This window comes from Vulpes lagopus, chromosome 22 (assembly GCF_018345385.1).
Source record: "Vulpes lagopus strain Blue_001 chromosome 22, ASM1834538v1, whole genome shotgun sequence".
NCBI lineage: Eukaryota > Metazoa > Chordata > Mammalia > Carnivora > Canidae > Vulpes > Vulpes lagopus.
The window spans coordinates 28,879,000-28,904,724 of record NC_054845.1 but is presented as its reverse complement, the minus strand read 5'-3'; the positions used below and the strand labels follow the sequence as shown (position 1 = coordinate 28,904,724).

At 45.0% G+C, this 25,725-nt stretch overlaps 1 protein-coding gene across 4 annotated transcripts in view; it reads right to left on the bottom strand.

The window, feature by feature from the left end:
- The window catches only part of MOGAT1 (monoacylglycerol O-acyltransferase 1), a 53,010-nt gene that overhangs the window by 14,103 nt on the left and 13,182 nt on the right, over positions 1 to 25,725 (bottom strand). The window contains exons 2-7 of one of the 4 annotated variants that reach the window (XM_041737632.1): positions 22,981 to 23,159; positions 22,350 to 22,554; positions 17,916 to 18,090; positions 16,725 to 16,924; positions 7,130 to 7,244; positions 1,747 to 2,413 (exon numbers count right to left, since the gene is read on the bottom strand). In XM_041737632.1, coding sequence (XP_041593566.1) covers positions 2,299 to 2,413; positions 7,130 to 7,244; positions 16,725 to 16,924; positions 17,916 to 18,090; positions 22,350 to 22,554; positions 22,981 to 23,159 — 989 coding nt within the window. In that variant the 3' untranslated portion in view covers positions 1,747 to 2,298. Of the gene's footprint in view, positions 1 to 1,716; positions 7,245 to 16,724; positions 16,925 to 17,915; positions 18,091 to 22,349; positions 22,555 to 22,980; positions 23,160 to 25,725 lie in introns of those variants that run through there. The other 3 variants (XR_005985097.1, XM_041737631.1, XM_041737633.1) reach the window with 3 other exon arrangements.

Genomic DNA, 25,725 nt, shown 5'->3' with positions numbered 1-25,725 from the left:
CTTAATCTAACACTTTAAATGTTCAACTTTGGGGGCCGCCTGGGTGGCTCAGTTGGTTAGGAGTCGGCCTTCAGCTCAGGTCATGATCCCGGAGTCCTGGAATCGAGTTCCACATGGGGCTCCCTGCTCAGTGGGGAGTCAGCTTCTCCCTCTCCCTCTAATAGATAAAATCTTAAAAAAAAATAAATGTTTAACTTTGACAAGTATTAGCCCACTTATGGAACTTTCTCACTCTGTCCTAAGAGCAGCCACAACACCCTGCCATCTCGCGACCAGCCCTCAGGGTTGTTCAGGGTGGCTCCTTTGCCTACTGGGTCCATGTGGTGGTGGCAGGGGAGCAGTGCGCAGAAATGTAAATGGGGTTAGAGCAGGATCACCAGGAGATGGACCCATAAAGAACCTCTGCAGCCACGTCCCACCTTCTCATTCCACAGGTCAAGGTCACTTACCCAAGTTAGTGGCAGAGATGGTGGATACCCCAGGGCTCCTGAGCCTTATGTCCAAAAACGTGGGCTCCGGCCGGAGGACCCAGCATCATATCTGAGCTCCACCACCGCCATGAGGGTTGCTTTGAGCAAAGTTCTTAGCCTCTCTGAACCCCAATTTTCTATGGGGTCAGAAGAGTACTGACCTCACTGGGCTATTTTAAGAGCCAAATGTCATTATGTACGTAAAGTCCCTAGTCCTGTGCCTGGCACACTGTAGGTGGTCGATAAATATTAATGGTTTTTATAGGATAATATTTACTTAGTATTAACCACAGTCTTACTTATGCATGTATTTATTTATGTAATTATGTATTTATTCTAACTACAGTATTAATAAAATACTGGGAAAAATTAAAGTCAAGCAGTATTTTTACACCATAACAATTCAACATGTTTTCTAGCCAATAAAATATTTTAAAAGAGTATCAAAAACACCTATTTTGATAACAAACATCAGAAATGCCAACAGGTCTCAAAAATCAAAGCATAAACTTTGTCGTCCAACATGCACGCATCCAAAGGAGACGACTGCACTTTTGACACATCAAGAGAAAAATTTAGTTTTTAGCTTCTTCCATTATTTTGCCAGGCGCCTGAGTGTCTCGAGTGTATAAAACGGCTTTATTGAGGGGCACTTGGGAGCTCAGTGGTTGAGCGTCCGCCTTCGGCTCAGGTCGTGACCCCGGGTCCCGGGATCGAGTCCCGCATCGGGCTCCACACAGGGAGCCTGCTTCTCCCTCTGTCTGTGTCTCTCATGAATAAGTAAATAAAATCTTTAAAAGAACCCAAAAAACAACGGCTTTATTGAGGTATAATTCATGTAGTGTAAATTCACCCATTTGAAGAGAGGAATTTGGGAGGTTGTGGTATATTCACAGAGTGTGCATGCCGTCACCACAATCCGGTTTTAGGGCACTTTCATCACCCAAAAGGAACCCCGAACCCCCTCAGCAGTGACTCCCTTGATCTGGACTGTGTCAATTTTTCTACCAGTTTTTGAACATTTCTGTATCCGGTAAGTCCCACTCATCTCGACCATGGCCCCGCCTGTTCCACCTGGCACACCTGCACTTCCCCGCTACCCTGCCCCTGCTGGGTTTTGCATTTCTCCCATCCAGAGCATCTACAGGCCTGGCTCTTCAGCAGAGAATCTGCAAAGCTCACGACACCCCTCGCCCGCATCGGTCCCCAAGTCCAAGTGGCTTCAGCCTTGACAAAGGCCTGGAAAGGGAAACCATTCCACTCAGGGAAAACACCACGCGCACACATCTACGACCGGGGCATGTTAAAACCCATTTATTGGTCAAAACTTTGTAAACCAAGAGCTTTTAGAAAGCATACAGCAACACGCACAATGTAGAAAATATTAACATTCACCATCTCCTATAAAGCTTTTAACAAGAAATAAACTGTTACTTCACAGTTTTGAGCGATATAAAGAAGGAAACCTCTTCCATACATGTCTCCCATTTTAATTTAGAGAATTCAATCGTTTCTGAGAAACACCATGACTAAAGGTCGCCGTGATGCTGGAGAAATCTCCGTAGCAGTTTCTGTTCTCCATATACTACGAAAGGGGAGATGGTCCTTTGAACTATTTGCACGGCCAGAGGAATCCAAGTGAGGATGGTGGAGGCAAAAGTAGTCCACGGGCAAACGTCCATCTCCCACTGGATGGTGTGACCACGACAGTACAAAGGCCAGGCTAGAGACCACAGAGACACGCCAGAGGGGACTTCAGAGATCATCCGCTCCCAAGAGGGAGGAGTGAGCCTCCTCAGCAGCCAGGGGAGGACCAGAGGCTAAAGGGTTATTTGAAACAGGAGGAAAGCACGGTTGTTGTGGTTTCTGGGTGTCTCCGCGTGACTGTCCCCCACTCTGGGCAGCTGGAATCCAACCAGAGAGGCTGGAGGCTCCAAGTTGGTCTGGAAACAGAGAGGGGAGGAATATACAGGCTTTGGGAACACAAGGAGGTCAGATTTATCTTTATTCTCAAGAGAGGCTACGAGAATTCTTAACCAGAATCTAAGAGCTATAAAAAAAAAAAGAAAAAAAAAAGGCAGCTGTGCAACCAGCTGGAGGAAGCTCGAGCCAGAACGGCTTGGGGCCGTGGGCACGGGGGCAGGGGCCCCGCTGCCACTTGCCTGTGTAACGGGATTGCTCTGCCCCGTATTAGGGGGAGGACCCTTGGCGGGCTGTCACCGCCTGGCCTGGAGCCCCTCGCCTGCCCCTGCCCGTGCGGGGGCCGCCTGCTGCTGGAGTCCTGGACGTCACCCAGGCACACACAGCAAACCGCCCCCGCGGAAGGGAGAAGCAACAGGCGCTGTACTGGTCTCGGGAGAGCTGTTCCAGGCCCCAGCGAGACAGAGCTGGCGCCGGACGTGCTGAACCCCTCGCTTTAGGAGCGTCGTTAGTCACACTCTGTGTTCTGACCCTCGTGTCTCGTGCAAGGTCAGGCCAACAAACCTGATCACAGGTTAATCAACAAGTGTGGGGAGCAGGCCCGGCTGCTTCGGCTGCAGAAGGACAAACCGCCGGACTCTAGCTCTAAAGCCTGGCTCCCGCACACATCGTCCCACTGCCAGGTGGGTGCCGTAAGCATCTCACGGCCCGGCCCTGGGGGCCACAAACAAACGCGCACACCCCCAGATCCCGCCACCGAGGAGCCCATCACCCCACCAGCAACCTATGGATTGAGATAGACCTTCGCCTTCCCATATAAGATATTAAGGCTCAAGGAGGGGCCTTTGCAGGGCTCAGTGGTTGAGCATCTGCCTTCAGTTCAGGACGTGACTCCGGGGTCCTGGGATCGAGTCCCGTATCGGGTTCCCCCGACAGAGCCTGCTTCTCCCTCTGCCTGTGTCTCTGCCTCTCTCTCTCTCTCTGTGTGTGTCTCTCAGGAATAAATAAATAAAATCTTAAAAAAAAAAAAGGCACAAGGCTGTGGGTGTTTGTGAAGGATTAATTAAAATAACAGATATAGGATATTAGATAAATCCCTTGGCTTTAAATATAAAAAAAATCGCTTCTGTTCTTGCCATCGCAGAGAAACTGGCACAATTAGTTGGTTATATAAAAGCTGCTTTTTTTTTTTTCTTTAAAAAGATATACAAATCCTATTTGGAGTAACTCTTCCAGCCCCAGAAATAGACATTTTATCACTTAGTTTAAAAACACAAATACAGTATCAGAACTTGGGCAACCTTGGGCTAGTAGGGGGAAAAAAACAACTAACTGACCAAACCAATCAACAAATCAGCAGATTCCATCAACACTGTTTCTGGTCAGAGGAAAAGAAAACAGAGTAAATGCACTCAAAACTCATTTTCATATTTAACACAAACCTTGGTAATTTGCATTGTGGGCGAGGCAGTTTGGAAGAGATGTGAAGTTACAGAGGGAGGGACACTGCATCTAGATGCTGCCTCCTGTGTTTTCCATGACCAAAGCGTCCCTTCTATTGAAGGTAGGGATTTTACTTTTTTTTCCCCAAGATTTTATTTATTTATTCATGAGAGACACAGAGAGAGGCAGAGACACAGGCAGAGGGAGAAGCAGGCTCCCTGCAGGGAGCCCGATGTGGGACTCGATCCCAGGACTCCGGGGTCATGACCTGAGCCAAAGGCAGACGCTTAACCCCTGAGCCACCCAGATGTCCTGGGATTTTTACTTTTAATGCTATACATATAATAAAGGCTTAGCCATCATCCCTGAAGTATATGGACTGTGATTGTTTCCATAGTCCTCAAGAAAGGTTTTCATAAATCATGCAGCATCCCCTGCCATGGTAGCCCCGGGACTGGCCTTCATAGGCACTGAAGCTGCAACCTTCAGTGTGAACATAATAGACTTAAGCTGGATATGGATAATTTCAATACTTCCAGCTGCAAGACAAAGGAAATGACTCAGCCTGTGCCCAGTATGCAAGAGAAACAGGAGAGAGAAACGTCCTGATCAAGTGGCATAAATGCATATTTTCTCAAGGCAATTAGCAGAGTTTCTCTTACTGTGCCCTCGGGTTCCTTTTGTTGTCATTATTGTTTTGCTTTGCTGTTTAAATATTATGTGCAATTGCAGAGTCAGTGAGAATCTTTAACAGAGGCGATCTTGGTCACACTATATTAGCGAATACAATATATGGCCCACATTTTGCGCTATAGCAAAAATTCACGACAAAAACTTCACCTGCAATCTGTAGGACTATAAGGAACTTCCTACTATGCTTCAAGGTTATGAAAGGGCTTCTGGCTGGATTAAGACCTCTGGGGACCTGGGACGCCTGGATGGCTCAGCAGTTGAGCATCTGCCTTCGGCTCAGGATGTGATCCCAGAGTCCCAGGATCGAGTCCCACATCGGGCTCCCCGCAGGGAGCCTGCTTCTCCCTCTGCCTGTGTCTCTTCCTCTCTCTCTCTCTGTGTCTCTCATGAATAAATTAATAAAATCTTAAAAAAAAAAAAAAGACTGCAGGAGACCCAAAGAAAGAAAGAGATAACATCTCTAATATGTACCCCAAAGTCATATTTAGGGATGCCGAAATTAAAGTTGCTGATGTCTAGATTTTCAAAATGGCAAAATTCTAGATAAATTCATCAGAGCAAAACTTTTCTCTATTTTCAGGGCTTCTGTGTTACTACATACAGGCTTCAACTGCTTCCTAGATGATCCAGCTGATTTTGGGGGGGTCAGCTTGGCCCCCACTACCAAGTATGAGATTAAAAGTCAGACCTTCATGCAATCACAAGAGACTATGTGTCGTGAGCTCTTAATAAACATCTCCAAAGCAATGAAATTCATGGGTTTTATAATGACTTGAAGGTCTTTCGTTGCTGTGGTTGTCCTGGCTCTCACAGCTCTATTTTGAAAGACTGACCCCTGACCAGCTGGGGTGTCATTTTCTGTAAATCGTGTTCCTTTACACTTCGTCTGGGTTGAATAATACAGGAAAGGATTTACAGTCAATTTTTCTGCATCTATTAAAAAAATAGGTTGTGTCCTATTCCCTGCTTCAATTAAAAAATCAATGTCATTTTAAGGCCACGGGTCAGTGGACTCCTGGATTGCTCAACCAGTGTGAAGCCAAAGTGATGCCGGCCAAGATGACCTTGACTAGAACAATAGAAGAGGTTCACTTTTTCCCATGTGAAATGCTTTCCTACTCAAGACATTACCCAGCGTGATTTTGTTTGGCTGATGCTGAACTCAGTCCACGCTCTAGTCCAGGGCTTGAGGTTTTAAAAATCAGAGGCCTGAAGATCTATTACTAGGAAGTCAGAACCACTCAGAGAAGTGGCCCCCAAAGACCTAGAGTGGAGGAGGTAGAGAAGCGAGAAGTAGCAGGGGAGATCATCTGGAAACTAGACATTCTTCCTCCTTACTGGATAATAAATGACTTAACACTTAGTACCTGATGATCAGAAACCTTCTGACTTAGGCCTCAGCAGCTCACCTGTGGTCTTGTCCATCATGGTCATAAGACAACAGGACAGTACAATTTCTCTTTCTGGAAGCGGGTCTTTTCTTATACAAGGTTCATCCTTTGGTATAGTTTCAAAAATTCTTCACCTTAAGGCAAAGTTTGTTTGTGGGTTCACCTCTAAATACATTCAGGAAACAAGTACTTCTCTCGTGCCCAGCCCAGGGCCCAGGGAGAGGTCAGTGAACAGAAGGAGCAGTGTTCCCACTCTCGCGGACCAGCCCGCTGTAACTGGACCCATCGCAATCAGAGAGCACTTTCTTTCATCACTGCTCTTACTCAAAGAGGCCATTTGGGAAGAAAATTAAAACCATTTCTAGTACCGTGAAAACCTTTCGGAATTTTAATGTTCTGAAGCAGGTCTCCCGAAAGACCTCCTTGTCTGTAGCAAACGAACATACTTCTAAGCAAATGACAAGCATGAATATTTCTAAGCACGAATAGAAATGAGGAGACAAACTCTCATCCACATGGGTTTCCAGATGGTAGATTCATCCTATTTCAAAAACTGCATAGAAATTCTGCACCGTTGTATAAAAACGTGGTGGTTGACATGACCTGAAGGATCATATTATCTAACTGTGCAAAGTAACATTATTCACCAAAAAATGGCCTGTTCAAGCAGAAAAGAGAGAGAGAGAGAGAGAGAGAAACGATCTCCTCTAGCTCTGTATGGAAAATTAGTCTACACACTGTCTCCTAACTGTTCCAGCTGTGCTAAGCAAGAGCTGTCACGCTTTGTGGAAACACCACCTTAAATTATAATTATTGTGATTCTGGTAAAAGGGTCTAATTATTTTTTTGAAGCTGTCATTTTTTTTTGAGCACATGAATAATTCTAACCCTTTTCTTAACCTGTGAAATGACTGCACTTTCCCAAATGAGGAGTCTTATTAGAAGGGTTATAATAGCCATCTCCAACCTTCTCCTCCAGTTGACCCACTATATTTTTATTTATTTACACCTGGTGCACATCAACATCCATCACCATAAAGAATACTTTTCAGTTGCATTGAGTTGCAAATTTGATTCCAGAGTCAAAGAAAAAAAAAAAACCACCTTATTTAAAACATGTATCCTGCAATGGGATGTTCTCTCATCCTCTTATATGTCTTCTACGAGTACGGTTATTTAAAAATGAGAGTTTCATGCTCGGGAATACCGTACTTCCTTTTGTGTGCTTCAAATAATTTCCTTAGCTCCTCCATATAGGTCTGATGCAACTCCTCAATCTGTTCCGGGCTTGGGTGCGGAGTCCGATGAACAGGGATCGGGCGGCCAACTGCAAAAATACAGAATACATCAGACGTAAGAAGACAAAATCACTCCACCACAAACTACTGCCTCTACTGGATGGCCCTGGAAAGATCTGCCAATCAGAATCTGTCAGGCCTGCTTGCTCCAATCCCTTGTTCATCTCCCTGGCTGTCTCCAACTATCACGCCATCCCATTTGATAACAAATAAAGAACTTTCCTCAGCAGTTGCTGCAGTGGAAGTACCCTGGTGGTTTTGACTTGGAGTCAAATGAACTACTGGGCTGACCACAGCTGTGAGTAAGAGGACATAGCTGTGTGGGCATGTCACTGGTACTGTCCCTCTGGTACAGCTGGTGTCCAGGCCACAGTGCCCTATTGTCGCCAACTGCAAACTCTTTGAGTCATGAGGCACTGGCCCTCTGCTCTCTTATTCATGTCACTTAAAAATATTTAAAGAATGTATATCTTCATAGCTAAGAATCTGCATTAGAAAACACAATCACAAGAATCCTACTGTTGGTAGAGTAGAAAACAAAACCAAGCAGAAGTCCCAGTAGAAAATTTACTAAATAAACCACAGAACATTCACTCAACAGAATCTTAGGCAGCAGTTTTTTTTTTTAATGAAATTATATGCATACACACACACACACACACACACACATATCGAGGTCTAGAACATATGAAGTAGGAAAAAGAGTTGTAAAATAATATGGTATGATCCCATTTATGAAAAAATATTTATATTCTTAGGTGCATTATAAGCTTTAGCGTGTTTAAAAAGTCTAGAAATAGATGGATAACCATTACCTCTAGGAAGGAAGGAAGGTAGAGACGGGGAAGTTTTCCCTCTATCTGTATTGCAGGAATTTTTTACAATGAGGATGCATTTGTGATTTGCCTGTCATTAAAAATCAACTAATTATTATTTAATCTGGCAGCTTCTTTACATATTTAAAAAGGTGTTTAGAGGTGTCTCAGATTTTTCAGAACTACAAGACACACGTGGCTTTGGCGTCTGCTCTCCTGGGTCCTCCCTGCTGTTCACTGCACCCTCTGCTGCTTACTGATGCCAAGAATTGAAAACCTGTGACAGGTTTTAGCAACTTGCTGGGCAGCAAACAGCTCCTTACTTCCCTCTATTAACTTGGGTAATAGGTCAAGTAAGGCCATAGGAAATAGAACTCTGAGGGTGAGAGGTGGCTTTCCTTTGGCCTAGCCTAGGTTGTCCTGTGCTCCATGCGAGGTCCACATCCATGTCAGTAACAGAAAGTGGAGAGTTAAAGAGAAAACCAAGCAAATGTTAAGTCACAGAGAAAGGAGAAAGTGATAAATGACATCAGTATGGGAGGTAAGGGGGCACAGAGAAGGGAGTGATACACACACACACACATAACAAAATGCATTATTAAGAAGATATCTCCATCCATCCATCCATCCATCCATCCAACCATCTATCTATCCATCCATCTAACGCAGTAAGGAGAGATATATATAGATACACATAATAAATATCACCTTACTGCAGTATTAGTATTCTCAAATTGCTAAGTCTTTAACCAGATAAAGCCTCAAGATTCTCACAGACAGGTCTCTTTGATAGCCTGGATGTCAAATTTACAAAGAGTGTGCATCAGTCTTTTGTCACTCAACATAATGAACTGGAAACGTCTTGCTGTCAGTTGTGGTTGGAAATACAGAGGAAGAGAGGCTAACGTGGTGCCGGGGTGGAACGGGGGCTGGTGCAGGCGCGAGACTGGAGACAAGGTCTAGTCCCACACCAACAAATGCATTACTAAGCTAGGAACTCCTCTTTGGCCTTAATCTCTACATGTCTAGGATACACAAGTAGAACTCAATAATCTTGAAGCCTCTTTCCAACCCTGATCTTTTTGTTTCAAGAAAAACACTCAGAAATCTACATGTGAATTGAGAATCTACCAGCCAATGCCACTCTACCAGCAAATTTGCAGTTGTATAGAAAAATAGCATCAAGGTGAAGGGCAACTATTCCTGGTGGGAGTTGGGAGGGGGCTTAGAGAGACAAAGCAGTCTGAGAAGGTGAAGCATGTTGTTCCCAGCTTAGTTTAATTAAGACTTGTGAATTATTAAGTCTTACTTCCTCTGAGCTCTACTACAGCTTTTTAAAAAAAGATTTTATTTATTTATTCATGAGAGACACGGGCAGAGGGAGAAGCAGGCTCCATGCTGGGAGCCCCATGTGAGACTCGATTCCAGGACCCTGGGATCACGCCCTGAGCCAAAAAGGCAGATGCTCAACCGCCAAGCCACCCAGGCGTCCCTCCTACAGCTAATCTCAATCCTGTTCTTTTCTTTTTAATGGGTTCACTATATATTAGATGGTTCTTCCAGAGAGCTCAAACATGCCCATATATACTCAATTTATCCTAAGACCTTTCTTTTTAAAGTGTGAAATGGACTGCTTCATCCTTGCCTCTCTCTCATTTACACGTAGAGAAACTGAGATGCTGGAAATTCCCAAACTACACACACACACACACACACACACACACACACACAGAATTCAGGAGGTAAAGCCAGTACTCCTGCCCCCCCCAACCCCCACTAACCCCAAAACTGGATTAGAAAGTAAGAAATATTTCTCAATTACTTTTTAGGGTTAAAGACAGAGGTAACAAAACAAAGACTTGCAAATCTATGAAGGGTCTCCAGAGCCCTAGGAGACCAGAATTCTCTCTCTACAAAAAAGGAGATTTTTTACTGCCAAGGAAAAGAAAACAAACCTAAAGACTAAGTTAGCTGCAAATTGCCCTGTAACTCTCTTTTTACAACACAAAGGGAAAAACCCAGTTGCCTCAGCCTGCTTTTGGAAATGAACTCCTTGCCCTGGAAAAATCAGCCAACATCTCCTTGTGGCAGTCAGGAATCACAGCGGCCCTGTTTATGTTTCGGTGCTTTTTATAGCTGGCGGGAGCGTTTGTTCCATTTTCCAACTCCATCCAGCAATTCAAGATTAGTTATGCAGTTACGGCCTCGCGGAGCAGCCTCAGCCCCATCTCTAGGGTGCTGTGTCGTGTTTACCTGAGAAGAAGAATGAGCAGCTTCATAGCCAGTGTACACACAGCTGGAGAGGAGTTTGGAAATGGGCATTATTTTCTTCTCATCGAGGCAAAGAGTAGATCCTCTGCAATAAGGGATCTTTGCTCTATTTTTCTTTAAGCATGAAAATGCCACCAAATTCATGGCTCTGACGGTCTCACACAGGAATCAGACCTTCTCTGGATGCTGCACAGCTGTACACTAGAGAAAGCGAGGCTACTGGTCCGGGGGTCAGGAAGAGTCAACGTGTGGGTGCCCATGAGACCTGGGCTCACTGAACCCCTGACTTACAGCAGAGGCTCAAATATGCTCAATGTAAGGGTGTGTATGTGTGTTTGTGTGAGTGTGTGAGTGTGTGTGTGTGAGCACTCACGCACTCACTCAAAAACATTTATTAAATACTTAATGGGTTGTACTGGGCACCATGCTAATCTCCCAGAACATTTTTATCTCCTTAAATCCCTACTTTATATTCAAATTTAAATTAGGCACCCCTTCCTTTCTTTGCATTTCAGAGAATCCCTTAGCCTGCTCTTTTCTTCCCATCAGGAAACAATAATGACTTGATATATAATGGACTACTTTTGTCCTCAAGTGGTTTCAAACCAGTTGTATTCTATTAAAGCACATTCCTTTTCCTGTCTTTATGTTAAAAAATTCAAAATTATAGAAAGAATAATGAAGTAAGCACTTGCATACTCTTCCTCTAGACTCTGGAGTTTTGAATGGTTTGTGTGCACACACACCCCCGCCACACGCATGCACATATGTACATATGTGTTAGTTTTATTTTGTCGACCCATTTGAAAATAGCTTGTAGACATTAATGGTTCAATCGTGTTATCGTCCCCCAAATATTGCGGCATGAAGCACCTAAGAACAAGAACACTGTCCTTTCTAACACCACCATCATCACACTTCTCCATGATATTGTTTTGTACTGAATCCACATCCAAACTCGATGAATGATCTCAATGATATCCTTAGAGTCGTTTTCCCCATGCCAGCTGTTGTGTCTTTGGGGGCTCTCTCCTTTTGGTCTTTCATGACCTCAATATTTTGGAAGAATCCAGACCGGTTGTTCAATACAATGTCTCACGATCTGAATTTGTCTATTTCCCCATGATCTGATTCAAACAAACACTAAGGCAGGAATACTTACTTACAAAGATGGAAACACATTTAAGAGCTCTCAACAATCAGGCCAGGAAGCTGCCTGCAGTATGTACCACCCCATAATCTCCTAGCACCTGGGGTGTACAGAGTGCTTTCCTACCTACCATGTCATTTGATGCCCAGAATAACCCTGGTCAAAGACAGGAAAATTATAACAGCCTCTTCTCCAGAGTTGTAAAGTCCGAGGCTCGGGGAGGAGAAATGAAGCCGCCTAAGTCACTCTGAATCAGATCCCAAACCCACATCGCTTCCTTTTGTACACCTGGCTAATGCACGATAAACAGCTCCTTAGTGTCAACGTTGAGGTCTTTGTGTGGCTGGTATCTGAGCGTCAGCCACTACCACCATGTTGGGCCTACAATGGAAAGAACCAATTTCTTAATGGCAGTGGTTATATTTTTCCGTTTTGCCATAACCTTAAAAATGAAACAAACACGCCCATCACATCCATAATTAAAAGGCAGACTAAGGAGTTATGAAGCCAGTGGAAGTTGTGAGACTGGACAGGATGGAGACCCTTCCTTGTCAACCCAGCCGACAAGCCTCTCTGGGTATCCAGAATTCAAATAATCTAACACTGGGAGGAGGGAGAGCCGATTGATTAATAGGGAAGGAATGCAAGAGTTAGACCACCACCAGTTTGCAACCGTAACTGCCTTAATTGATTCAGGCAGGAATTATCAATGGATATTAAAGCCATCAAGTAAAGGCTGATGAGCAGAATAGTTACACAGTATCTAAGTAACACTATCCCCAGGTTACTCATTAATGAAAAGCAAAAAGTCTCGATAAATACATATATGATACAGATTATATATTTACATATGTAAACATATAAAGATGTCTGTAGATAAATCTTCATGATTTAACTTTATAGTAGAGAAACCTGGCAAGCACTCCACTCAGGTGATCAAAATGAATATCCCCAACAATGGCACAAAGTGACACCAAGGGCCTCTTGATATGATGCACTGAGGAAGACACAACACCACTTCTGTGGAATTCCTGCCACGTATACAGAAGTGGGGCGTCATCATGAGTGAAACACGCCAACTCAAGTTGGGGAACGTTCTACAAACCACTGACCTATACTCCTCCCCACTGCTCGTGTCATGAAGACCAAAGGAAGTTGAAAGACTAATCCAGCTGGAAGCAGGTTGAAGAGGTGTAAACACTGGATGCAACGTATGATCCTGTTTAGGAAAAGAAGCACTTGACCCTCCCTGCCCACTAACCCCCAAAAGCTAAGAAGGAAATTATTGTGGCAGTTGGTGGAATTTAAATACACACTCTACACTGGCTAACAGCTATCTATCAATGCCCGATTTCCTGAACTGCACTGACATTATAGGAGAGAATCATCTTGCTCTTAGGGGAGATACTCAGGAGCAAACGTCATGATGTCTGTACATACTCAGTTGAGCAGTAACAACAGTAGAGGGTATTTATTATACCGTTAGAGAGAGAAAAACCGTAGTAAATGTTACCAGCTGGTGAGTGGGGGAGACAGGTACACAGGGGTTCATTCTCCTACTCATGAGACTTTTCTGGACCCTTGAGATTTTCCAACATGAACTTTCAAAAATTAAAATTGACATATACCAGGATGTATGCAATCTTCTCCCTTTAAATGGCAAGTTTCCTTGCCTCTCTTACTTTCTTGCCCAAACAGGCAACTTCACATCCTCACACCCATACTGGCTCTACACTGCGAATTTAACGGTACTTGCCTTAGAATGTTTAACGTGTACTTGTTGGAGACCTGGAAACCGAGGAGAAGAATGATTTGTTTACATATGTGCCTTGAGCCTCTATCCTGTGGGTGCCAGGAATGAAGCAGAGTCCCTGCTTTCCCGGAGCTCGATATTGTAGAAACACACAAATCCAAGGAACTGCAAATCCAAGGAACTGCAATTCTTTACACGTGGTTCTTATAGTCTAAACTTCTTTCAGTTATCCCTCCTGGTTATCACGATGGATGTGATATTTAAATCAGTTTCTTTCCATCATTTATGTAATGAAACACAAGGTATGGGAACATCTTACTAGCTTTTGATAAACTGACAATAACAAAATATGTAAATTGTATGCTATTTGCATAATGTGTAAAGCAAATATATGGTATCTTCTTCTTCTTCTTTTTTTTTTTTACTTTTTTACTTAGGCTTTTACTTTAATTCCAGTATAGCTAATACATAGTATTATATTAGTTCCAGGTGTACAGCATAGTGAGTCAGCAATTCTATGCATTGCTCAGTGCTCATCATGATAAGCGTTCTCTTCATCCCCACCACCTATTCCCCTCATCCCCCCCACCGATCTCCCCTCTGGTAACCAGTTTGTTCTCCACAGTTAAGCGTCTATTTCTTGGTTTCTCTTTTTTTTCCTTTTTTTTTTTTTCTTAAATTCCACATACGAGTGAGATCATATGGCACTTTTCTTTCTCTGGCTTATTATGCTGAGCATTATACTGTCCTCCATCCATGTTGTTGCAAATGGCAAGATTTCACTCTTTTTTCATAGCTGAATAATACTCCACTGAATATATACGCCACATCTTCTTAATTCATCAATCCATGGATGCCTGGGCTGTTTCGGTAACTTGGCGGTTGTAAATAATGCTGCAGTAATCATAGGGGTGCATGTATCTCTTTCAATTTGTGTCTTCATATTTTCTTGGTTTAATACCCAATTGTGCAATTACTGGATCACGGGGCAGGTCCATTTTCAACTTTTTGAGGAACCTCTATACTGTCTTCTATGGTGGCTGTACTGTTTACACTCCTACCAACAGAGCACGAGGGTTCCCATTTCTCCACATCCTCACCAACACGTGTTTTTCTTGTGTTTTCTAGTTTAGCTACTCAGACAGGTGTAAGGTGACATCTCATTGTGGTTTTGATTTGCATCTCCCTGATGCTGAGGGATGTGGAGCATCTTTTCATGTATCTGTTGGCCACCTGTATTTCCTCTTTGGAGAAACCTCTGTTCATGTCTTCTGCCTTTTTTTTTAAAAGACTTTATTTATTAAAGAGAGAGAAAGAGAGAGAGAGAGAGGAAAAGAGGGAGAGAACGAGAGCGCACAAGCAAGGGGAGTAGCAGGCAGAGGGAAAAGTAGGCTCCCCACAGAGAAGGAAGCCCAACATGGGACTCGATCCCAGGACCCTGGGATCATGCCCTATGCTGAAGGCAGGCGCTCAACCGCTGAGCCACCCAGGCATCCCAGCTTTGTTTCTGTTTATGGAACTGTCAATACTCTATACTCCTCTGTGTTATTTCAAATAAAAGTCTTCATTTTATTTTTTTTAAGTCGGCTCCAAGCCTACAGTAGGGCTTGAATTTACAACCCAGAGATGGAGCATCGTGTGCTCTACTGACTAAGCCAGCCAGGCTCCCCACAAGTAAAAGTCTTTAAATGCACACAGGGTGTGACGGTGCATGGGGGGCCCACATCAGGCTGCCCTCAAGCATCTGACTTCCACTCACCACCAGATCACATGCACGCCAGCTAAGATTTTATGTAAACATTCATATTCTCAGCTTCGTTTTTAAAGGGCTTCAAATAATAGCAGGAGACTGAGGATGCTAGAGACTAGATACGGCATTTCCAATGAAGTAATTTGGGAGCTAAGTGGAAGGGCACGTTGAAGTCATTTTCCCTTATTCTTTTTTTAAAAAATATTTTATTTATTTATTCATGAGAGACACACAGAGAGAGGCAGAGACTAAGTCAGAGGGAGAAGCAGGCTCCCTGAAGGGAGCCCGATGTGGGACTCAATCCCAGGACCCGGGGATCACGCGCTGGGCCAAAGGCAGATGCTCAACCACTGAGCCCCCCAGGTGTCCCAATTTTCCCTTATTCTAAATCTTGAAGAGAAGCACGTTAGGCAAGAACGAAAACCAGAGCTCTAGGTTTTCTAGTCTCAACAACGAATTCAGATTCAGTCATTTCCATTTGACTCCCCGACCAGCTCATTATCTGTCTGTAGAGTTATAACCAGGCTGCATCCTACAGTAACCACTTAACTTAAAACTAAACTTTAACCCCACCAGGGGGATAACTGTCATCATTTAAATCCACAAAATACATTTGGCTTTCAACCCTGCAACGTATTGCCTGTGCATGAGCTCCACTTGACTGAACTTATAGTTCCCAAAAATTGTGTCTTTCAATTTCCCTTATATCTCCCAAAATGTCAACTCTAGGACTTTGCAGATAAGGAACCAGAAATGATGATTTAATATTACGGCAAAGAGAAATCAGGGCCTAACCCACGTCGATTACCTTGTTAGTACATATTACGCCAAAGAAACGTAACTAGCTTATCTTGGAAAAACACAAGCGCAAGCTTATCTCTGTGTTCCCACTACAGAACTGATCGAACAGTCTGGTAACATTCCATTTGAGTTAAATAACGGCATTTATAAATGGTGTCACATGACCACACGTGCCATGCAAAGCTCTCAGAACCTGACGGTAGGGGTCAAATCCCATTCTAATGAAACAGATCTAAAAACAAAATTTTGGGATGTCATTTAATGGCCCATCTGTGGTGAAACTATTCCTTCCAGTTTCAGATGAAGCACACAGCTCGGGTAACTGCTCATAGCCCCCGGCTCGGCACTTTCTCCTGTTCTGCACCCCAGGTCACTTGCAATGGGAAAGGCTCAGGACTCTGCCCCTCGCCCCTAACCAAGAGTCCATCACCCTCCTCCTCCATCTCAATTCCCTCCCAATGCACCACGTTTTAAAATAAATTCAGCTCATACGAGAATACACATAAAAATAGCATGTGGACCCCCAACGTGCTCTTGCTACAGAAGCCAGTGCCCATGTGAACTGAACACAAAGACGACAACGACACCTGTTACACAGAAATCTGCCGATACTCATAGACTGATGTAAATGTGTTCATCACAGAATTGCTATGCTACAATCTGCTGGCAGAGAAACAGAGTCGTGGAGAGTACTAGAAACTCGATGTCGAAATTGGATTCTCCCTGCAGTTCAAGAGTAGTATTCCTGAAAGTGATCAATTCCCAAAGGGAAAATGCAGTCATTCCTTGGCTAAAAGGCATTCCGTAAATGGGGCTCAACTACCATCTACAGGATTCTTATTTTAGGAAGTTCTTTACTCAAAGCCATTTTTCTCGCATAAGCACTGCAATCAGCAGCAATAACGATGCTCAAGGTTAAGGTGATGCGTCTACTCATCCTAGCAAGCCTTTAGTCTTCGATGTACATACCCACAGTGTGGATAGGTTTCCTATAGGGCATCAGGCCAAAATTGTATTGAAAAATCCCTCTGGCATGGAAGAGAGGCAAAGCAAACCCCATGATCTTCTGTAGCTTCTCCTGCACAGTTCGAAGCCATGAGCCTTCAGGGTTGTTAACTTGCTTAAATAGTTCGTTTTCTCCAAAAGAAAACACCGGGACCAAGGAGGCACTACAAATAACAAAGGGGGGAAGAATATGCATTTTTTTTTTCAAGGAAAAAGATTTAAGTATTTTCTTCTGTTCAGAGGACTTCTGCAACATATCCCAACCACTTTCCAAAGTCCCCACATCTCCCTGTACCTCTAAGTTCACATCCTACACAGCGAAACCGACTTCTGTTTGAAACCCTTTGGGGACGTACTTTAGCAGGTCAATGACTCGTGGGATTTTATTCCATAGAAAAATCAAGGCCCCAGGAGGCTTCTTTTCTACCTATCGTTGGGGCCATGATTCGTTTGTTCATCGGGCTGGACGTTTATACCCTATATATATAAAATTTTGTATTTTTGTTTGTTTTTTAAAAAGGGATTCTATTAACTTATTATTTTAAAGACTTTATTTATTTATTCATGGAGGGGGGGGGGCAGAGACACAGGCAGAGGGAGAAGCAAGCTCCATGCAGGGAGCCTGACGCAGGACTCAATCCCGGGACTCCAGGATCACGCCCTGGGCTGAAGGTGGTGTTAAACCACTAAGCCACCTGGGCAGTCCGGATTCTATTTATTTATTTGACAGAGAGAGAGAGAGAGAGAGAGAGAGAGAGAGAATGAATGAATGAATGAATATGAATGAGAGGCAGGGAGCAGCCCTGGAAAGAGAGAAGCAGCCTCCCTGCGGAGCAGGGACCCATGTGGGGCTCGATCCCAGGACCTGGGATCATGACCAGAGCCAAAGGTATAGGCCCAACTGACTGAGCCACCTGGGCGCCCCCTCTTTGCTTTGCCTTTAAAGGTAAGTTTAACTTCTGGCTCCCACGGGGCTGAACTCCCTCAGTGGGAAGGTTGTACCCATTTTCCATGAACATCCACATCTGCTTTTACCGTAAGGTCAGCTAAGAGGAAGTCTGCTTTAAGGACGAGAAAAATTACCTTATTTCTTGTGTTCATTTAATGATGCCTTGACTTCTCTACCCCAGGTACTGGAAACGAGAAGCGACTTACCCATGGGTCAAAGCCACTTTAACAAATCCTTTCCGCTGGCGGATGAACAGAGTGAATTTTCCAGGATGGGCATCCAGTGATTCTTCTGCACCCCCAAGAACAATGACTGAAATGTTTCCACCTCCCTCCTTGCTCAGCACATAGGACACACTTTTCTTAGAAACTGAGACTGACCCTTAATGAAGAAAACAAAAGGGCTTAAGTATTTAGCGTGTCTTAAAAATGAAAATATTCTTCACCATAATGTTCTATGACGTCAGTCATAGAACAATTTTAACAAAATTCCCGGCCCTGCTTACATTTGGAACAGCTTATATTTATAATTTTGTCACAGCCAGATAGATCTTTGGTAACATATTCCATTAATACGATCTAACATTTCGGCAGGTGATGGGTTAGGTCATTAAAATGTCACTTGTTATTAGATTCACCACTTATTTGGGTGGGCTGTACACTTGCTCGACTCTATGGACTCTATTCATATTGTATGATAAGTAAAAGGTGCCTTGTGCAGTTGTTCAGTGCACAACCTGCTTACCTGTACATGGTGGCCTTGACCACTACCACCCTGGTGAATCTTGGCTCAGGATCAAAAAGCATATCCTTTCCAAGAGGTTACACTGGATCTTCTGAACACAAAAGGGCCTGTTTTCAGATATCCTATACGGGTTGTTTCCCAAACTTAGATTTATAGTGTAAATGGTGTTTAAAAATTCAGACATTTGACAAATAACCAGATCTTTACATAGTTCCAAAATGTCTAGTCTGATTTTAGTGAATTGTTTATTGAAGACAGTCATATAATTGTTCAGTCTTTGTACCAGGCTTTTTCCCACAGAAAAATAACTTTTAAAGATTCCTTTTCAGACTCTGAACATACTATGTACTCTTGGAGGGAAATACCATGAAGTCTTAAAGGAAAAGAGAAAAAATGAAAAGACAAGCCACTCATGGCCTGTATTTCAGAGATAATTGCTGTTTAAAGTCTTATCATTTTCTCCCATTCTTGGCTTTAACCATTTTCTTTGAGTCATACAAGAATGCGTCAGACAGGCTGTATTAAGACACAACACACTTCACTTCTCAAAGGAAAACTATATGCTCATTTTACTATGAGATCCTATTACTGGGGGAACAGAAAATAATTCAGGATTCCGAGTGGCCGACCACTTACTAAGGAGGCAGAGGGTGGCGGGGGTGAGGATAGAGAAGCTGAGTCTCAATGGGTTTGAACTTCCCCTGAGTTCAAGGCATCACCATTCTGCCCTGCGTGCGCTGAGCAGGAGCTGGAGGCATTACTTCCATTGGAAAGAGGGCCTTTGGGGCTACCAGACCCGGCTCTCCTCTGGCCAGGCCTCCGGTCCCTCTCTAGGCTCTGCTGATAGGCCATCCTTAAATGCTGCTCAGTCTTAGGGCTCTAAGAACTGCATATGTTCATTCCTCCTAAATCTCTATGTTGAAACCCTCATCCCCCGTAGGATGGTATTAAGAAATAGGGCCTTTAGGAAGTAATGGGGTCACGAGAACATAGTCCCGCAAATGGGATCTGTGTTCTTATAAAAAGAGGGAGGGAGGTAGGGTGCTGTCTCTCCGTCATGTGAGGATGTAACAGGATGGCTGCCCTCCAGCCAGAGAGGGTCTCAAACTGGACCCTGGATCTGCCAGGGCCTTGATCTTGGATATCCCGTCACCCGGTCTACAGTTCTGTGTTACAGCAGCTGAACTAAGACAGGCTCCTTCTTGGTCCGTGATCCTTCTAATGTTATCTACACACGTGGACTCAACTAATACGTGTGCCGAGCTCTCCTAAATCTATCTCCTGGGATGTCTTCCTCCCATACTTCCTTTTTAAAAAAATTTTAAAAATTTTTTAGTTTTTAAAAAGATTTTATTTATTCATGAGAGTCACAGAGAGAGGCAGAGACACAGGCAGAGGGAGGAGCAGGCTCCCTGTAGGGAGCCCGATGCGGGACTCGATCCCAGGACCCTGGATCATGACCCAAGCCAAAGGCAGACGCTCAACCACCGAGCCCCCCAGGCGCCCCTCCACACTTCCCATACTTCCAAGGACATGTCTACCTTGGTAACTCAAAGACACCTCAAACTCCACGTCCCTAAACCCGGTGCGCTGCTCTCTTTCTCAACGTCATTCTCGCAACATCACCTCTCGGAGAAACCGGGACCATCACCTACCTTGTCATCCAGGTCAGAAGTGCAGCTCCTCCCATATAGACCCCCCCCTTGCAGCAACCACGTCAACTCGTCACTCGTTCCTTGGTTCAACACAGTCACTGAGCACCTGCTACAGGCCGGACGCCGTGCAGGTGTGCTGACGTGACACAGGCAGCTGCTACCCTCCCCAGGACGCATCCAGCACGAGGCTCGTCACATCTACCAGCTGTTGCTCACACCGGCTCCTCCGAGCGTGCTGGGCTGTGGGGCCCGAGCTCTGCTCCCTGCCGACCCCCGAGGCACGCGGCAAGCCCTGGTGGACCCCGATGAGGACGGGGTCACCGAGACGGACAAAGAGGCACGGTCCGGACTTACAAGGGGCAGAGATCTCTTGGGTAAGAGCGAAGCAGGCGCTGCTCGCAAGGGACCTCTGCGACTCCGTTGGCTCCTTGCCACACGGGCTCGGCACACACGGGGGCTGTCAGGCCGCGGCGGCAGCCGAGCCGGACAGGGGTCGAAGGGCCGCCGTGGCCCAGGCTGTCCCAGCAACCTGGCTCGGGGAAATAAAGGGGGACTCCGCACACGCTGAGATCAGGACCCCCCTAAAGCTCTACCAGCCCCAAGGCCGGACGTTTTTATTTAGCTCTTCGGGTATCTCAAGCATGGCACAAAGGAGAAGACGGCGCGGCTGTCACAAGCCACACGGAACAGGCACGTTTCATCTCAAATGGCAGGGACTGTGGGGGCCCCACACGAGGCAGACTCTTAAGGCTGATTATATGCATGTGACATGGCCACGGGGAGGGGGTACCCACATACCCACATCTCTTGGGCCATAAATTGGCCACACCTGCTCTCCGTTACCACTACCCCCAGATCACCTGTGGTTGGAATCAGCAAACAGGATACTGTGGATATATTTCTGTGCTTTTTTGAAATTAAAAAAAACTTCCCCTTTCATTTTTTTTTTTTTTTCCTTTTATAAAAATAACCGAATCAAGGACCACAAACCACGGAAGGGATTTTTTTTTTTTTTTTTTTTTTTTTTTTTTTGGCGCCTATGGTAGTTTGGAGGTTCGGTGCACCCTCTAGAGGCCAGATGCAGTGACGGCCTGGCTGGACAGAGAGCCCAGGGCCATACATGGGTGAAGGTCCATCCGCAGAACCCAGCCAGGGATCCCGGTCTCATCCCCCGTAGGATGGTATTAAGAAATAGGGCCTTTAGGAAGTAATGGGGTCATGAGAACATAGCCCCCCAAATGGGATCTGTGTTCTTATAAAAAGAGGGAGGGAGGGCTTAGTGATTTCCTATCTGGTGTGTTAGGACAACAGAGGCTTGAGAAATAGAAAGAAACAGAAAACCTGGAAGACCCTGGAAAATTCTATCTCTGGATATGCCACTGAAATATCTCTGAATTTGCCATCCTGAAATTACAAATTTTCCAAAAGAGGCTCTCAACTTGTCCTTATACTCTGGAAATGCGAGGCCATGATAACTAACACGCGCAATGACCACGAACATGAAGCGGTCTGTAAGGAATTGCAGGTCACGCTGAGTCAGGAAGGTGGTCAGGTTGGAAAACCAAACAAATCTGAACCCCTCAAATTGAAGTGAGAGCCGTTAACTCAAGCTTAGCCTCTGGGGACACTCAGAGAGTGTCTTCTTAGCATCCCAGCTAAATTTTATTCCTGGAATTGGTAGAGTCCTGGTTTCATTAATCAAGAGTCTTCCACTAGCTCAGAGTAAGCAGAATAGAATGAACTCATTTCTGAGCCAAGTTATAGTTAATCTGGGAAGAAAAAGACGGGGTAAGTTTGCTTAGTTTATACACAGCCATTGCTTCAAGGCATGTGGAGGACATTTCCCACCTCTGAGGCTCATAAACACATGCAAAGTGCCTCTCCAAAGGCGTAATCTCTCGCTTGTTTGACCCAGGATCCTTTTTTTCCCCCACATCTGGATGCACAAAATGCATTCATCAATTTATATGCTTTCATTGAATTAACATCTACTGGACATTCGTGGAGTCCAGGCACTATGCTAGACACCTGGGGTGGAAAAGAAAGACACAGTCTATGTCCTCCTGGAGCTTCCAGTCCAGCGGGGGAGCCTAGAATCATCTGAGCAGCATATGAGGCACCAGACAGGGCTGCAGACACAGGGTTTGACGAAGGAACTGTAAACCTGTGTTTGGGAGGGAACACCCTGTGTGGTCCTGCCACCCGACAACGCTGTAGGAACAGTGACCTGCCTTCACTTACCGCTAGTCATCAGATATTCTCGGAAGAGAGGACACCGGAACCAAAATGGGAGCACGTGAAGATACGCAGTGAAGCCAGGAAACAGCTCCTCGAAGTCTGAATGATTCGTACAAAAATTTCCAAAGGCTCCAGCAACAAGCACTCCGTGGGGGTGAAACCCAAATATATAGTTGTGACTTGGATCCAAATCCCAAGTTTTGATGAGCTACAGTATATAATGAGTTTAAAAAAAAAAAACACAACAACACAGTCCCAGATTAGTTTCCAGTAAGAAACAAAGCAAAACAAAACAATCTCATGATTAGTTTTTATGTCAAAAGGAAACGGGAAATACGACTTGTGTTGTTCGCTGGGTTAGAGCTGTTTCCAAATTTACAAACTGTTTCCTGAGCCCAGAGACTTGAGAAATTAATAGAAATAAATAGAAAACCTGGAAGACCTTGGAAAATTCTCTCTCTCCACAAAGCCTTCGAAATGGTGTCAATTTAGCTTAGGTCCCATTTAGTCCCTTGGGCCAAAGAGAAAGGCTTTCTCCCTCTGGAAGGAGAAAAGCCTGACCTATCTGTGATGAAAACAAATTTCCATTCTTCTCCCCGCTCCAAGTAATACTACAGAAAACAAATGTACTCACGTGAATCGGAAAATAGTCCTTAAAATACCTCCAAACGGTCCAGCTTCTGACCCAGTTGGATCTCCTGCCTCCCTGCTCTGGGGTCCGCCAGTCAAGGCAAAGCCATGTCAGATAAGGGACGTAGAGGAACCAATAGTTGTGCACGATCAGTACCACGATGATTCCGATGCACACCTGCGCTGTAGGAACGGGGAAGACCTCAGGGGTCAGGTCAGTTAGCACCTGCTCACTGGACTATATAATCAGGGGTCCACGGCAGGGGGACTTAGTTCACAAAGTGTGTTAAACTGAGCCTCAGTTCTAGGGAGCTAATACAACAAGACAGCAATGCTATCGGGCCATTTAACATTTATTGGATATTTACTACATGCCAAGTATTGGATTGTGTGCTCTGCCGAAATAGTTTCATTTAATCCTTTTTTTTTTTTTTAATTTTTATTTATTTATGATAGTCACAGAGAGAGAGAGACAGAGACACAGGCGGAGGGAGAAGCAGGCTCCATGCACCAGGAGCCTGATGTGGGATTCGATCCCGGGTCTCCAGGATCGCGCCCTGGGCCAAAGGCAGGTGCCAAACCGCTGCACTACCCAGGGATCCCCTCATTTAATCCTTATGCAGCTGCAGTATCAATGGAGCAGCCACAGTCCTTTCCAAAGAATTAAAAATGGCAGAGAGAGGTTGAATGAATTGCCCAAGCCCCAGGGAAAGGAAGTGGTTGTTCTAAATCCACAGTCCACTCTCCAAGCCCATGGTCTACACCACCTCCCTGACATAATTTTTGGAGGAATCATTGCTGAACAAGGAACGCAAAGGAGTCCCTGCTACAAGTATTCACCTTGCTGGGCAGCCGTTAATTGTGTGCCCACAAAGAGGGAACGTTCTTTTTTTTTCCTCCCCCAAAGATTTTATTTATTTATTCTGAGAGACACACAGAGAGAGGCAGAGACACAGGCAGAGGGAGAAGCAGGGGAGCCCAATGTGGGACCCGATCCCAGGACCCAGGGGTCACACCCTGAGCCGAAGGCAGACGCTCAATCACTGAGCGACCCAGGTGCCCCCAGAGGGAACATTCTAGCAACAAACTCTGTTTTTAGGAACTCCATTGCCAGAGACAGAAATAGCATAGGAGGAACTCTTTATATCATAGCTCATCTATCACGACTTGCAACATTTCATTATGACAAAGCAAAACCCAAATTGTTTGTGCACCTACTGACATAACTTCAAATACATGAAGCAAGAATTGACAAAACCTGACCTGGGTAGTCGTCACGAGAATGTTTGCCTTAAGGTACTGCATGCAGTAAGCCAAGCTAGACATTTTCCTCTTATGTCTGTGCTATCAGACACTAAAAAATACTTCTAGAAAGAAAGATACGGGGCGCCTGGGTGGCTTAGTCAGTGAAGCGTCTGACTCTTGATTTCGGCTCAGGTCATGATGTCAGGATCCTGAGATTGAACCCCAGGTCTTTGGCTCCATACTCAGCCAGGAGCCTGCTCAACATCCTCTCCGTCTCCCCCACCCACCCCCACTTGCATGCTGTCTCTTAAATAAATAAAAAATCTTTGAAAAAGAGAGAGAGGGACGCCTGGGTGGCTCAGCGGTTGAGCATCTGCCTTTGGCTCAGGGTGTGATCCCAGGATCCGGGATCGAGTCCTATATCGGGCTCCCCATAGGGAACCTACTTCTCCCTCTGCCTGTGTCTCTGCCTCTCTCCGTGTCTCTCATGATTATATAAATCTTTAAAAAAAAAAGAGGGAGAGAGAATTATATTAACGAGAGAGAAAGAGGGGAGCGTAACGTCATAAAGCTTGGCACACAGCACGCTCTCAATAAATGCCACCAGCTACTGTAAGGAGTATCCTGGCTCTTCCTCCTCCGTTACGTGCTGTAGTCTTGGTTTTGGAGCTGACTTCCGTCCCCCAAACTCCTGCCTACTGCCTGTCAACTGTATTACAGAGACTTTTGTTCCCAAACCATCATGGTACCTGATTAACAGCACCTTGACCTATCACAGTTTTGGAAATTTAATTTTTTTTTTTTTTTTTTTTGCCAAAAATAACCCCACGTATATTTCTGGAGACACAGAAATCAATAAAGAGCCCAGCATCGGTTTAACCTAAATACAGAGCGGACCCCCATGAGAGGACCGGGCTGCTCTGTCTACGATAGGCCAAAGTTTGTGCACTTGGCCGCACTTTGTGCACTTTGTGCACTTTTGGTGCAAGGTTAAGGGAGGATGCGCCCTCTCCCCTCCCGGGGTGTCCTGTTGCATTCTGGAACAGCCGGCGAAGTTTCCACGGCCCCAGAAGCACAGACGAACACGGTGTCCTCTGCCCTCATTCCTACCAGGATCATTTCATCTTGCTTCACCTGCTCCCCTCTGCCCAGGGCCCAGGGCTGACAATTTGCCACTGTTGGTTAATGTTCCCTTTATTTTACTAAAATGTGTAAAAGAAAAAAATGCGCAAGAAACTTAGAAAGGTCTCATCACCCCGGGGCTCTACTACGCTACATCAGGCGAGGCTGGATGGAGGAGGGACAGAGGGGGACAGTTCCCTGCGGCGACCGCCTCCCTGGAGCAGCGTCTGTTTCTCTCCTCACAACCCTCACGGCGCACAGTCCTGTTCCCATTCTGCAGATGTGGAAACTGAGGCTCAGCGATTTTTTTTCTTTTTTTTTAGGATCCAAAGGGCTTGAACCCGGATCTGCCAAATTCTTAAACCTACATTTAAAAAAAAAA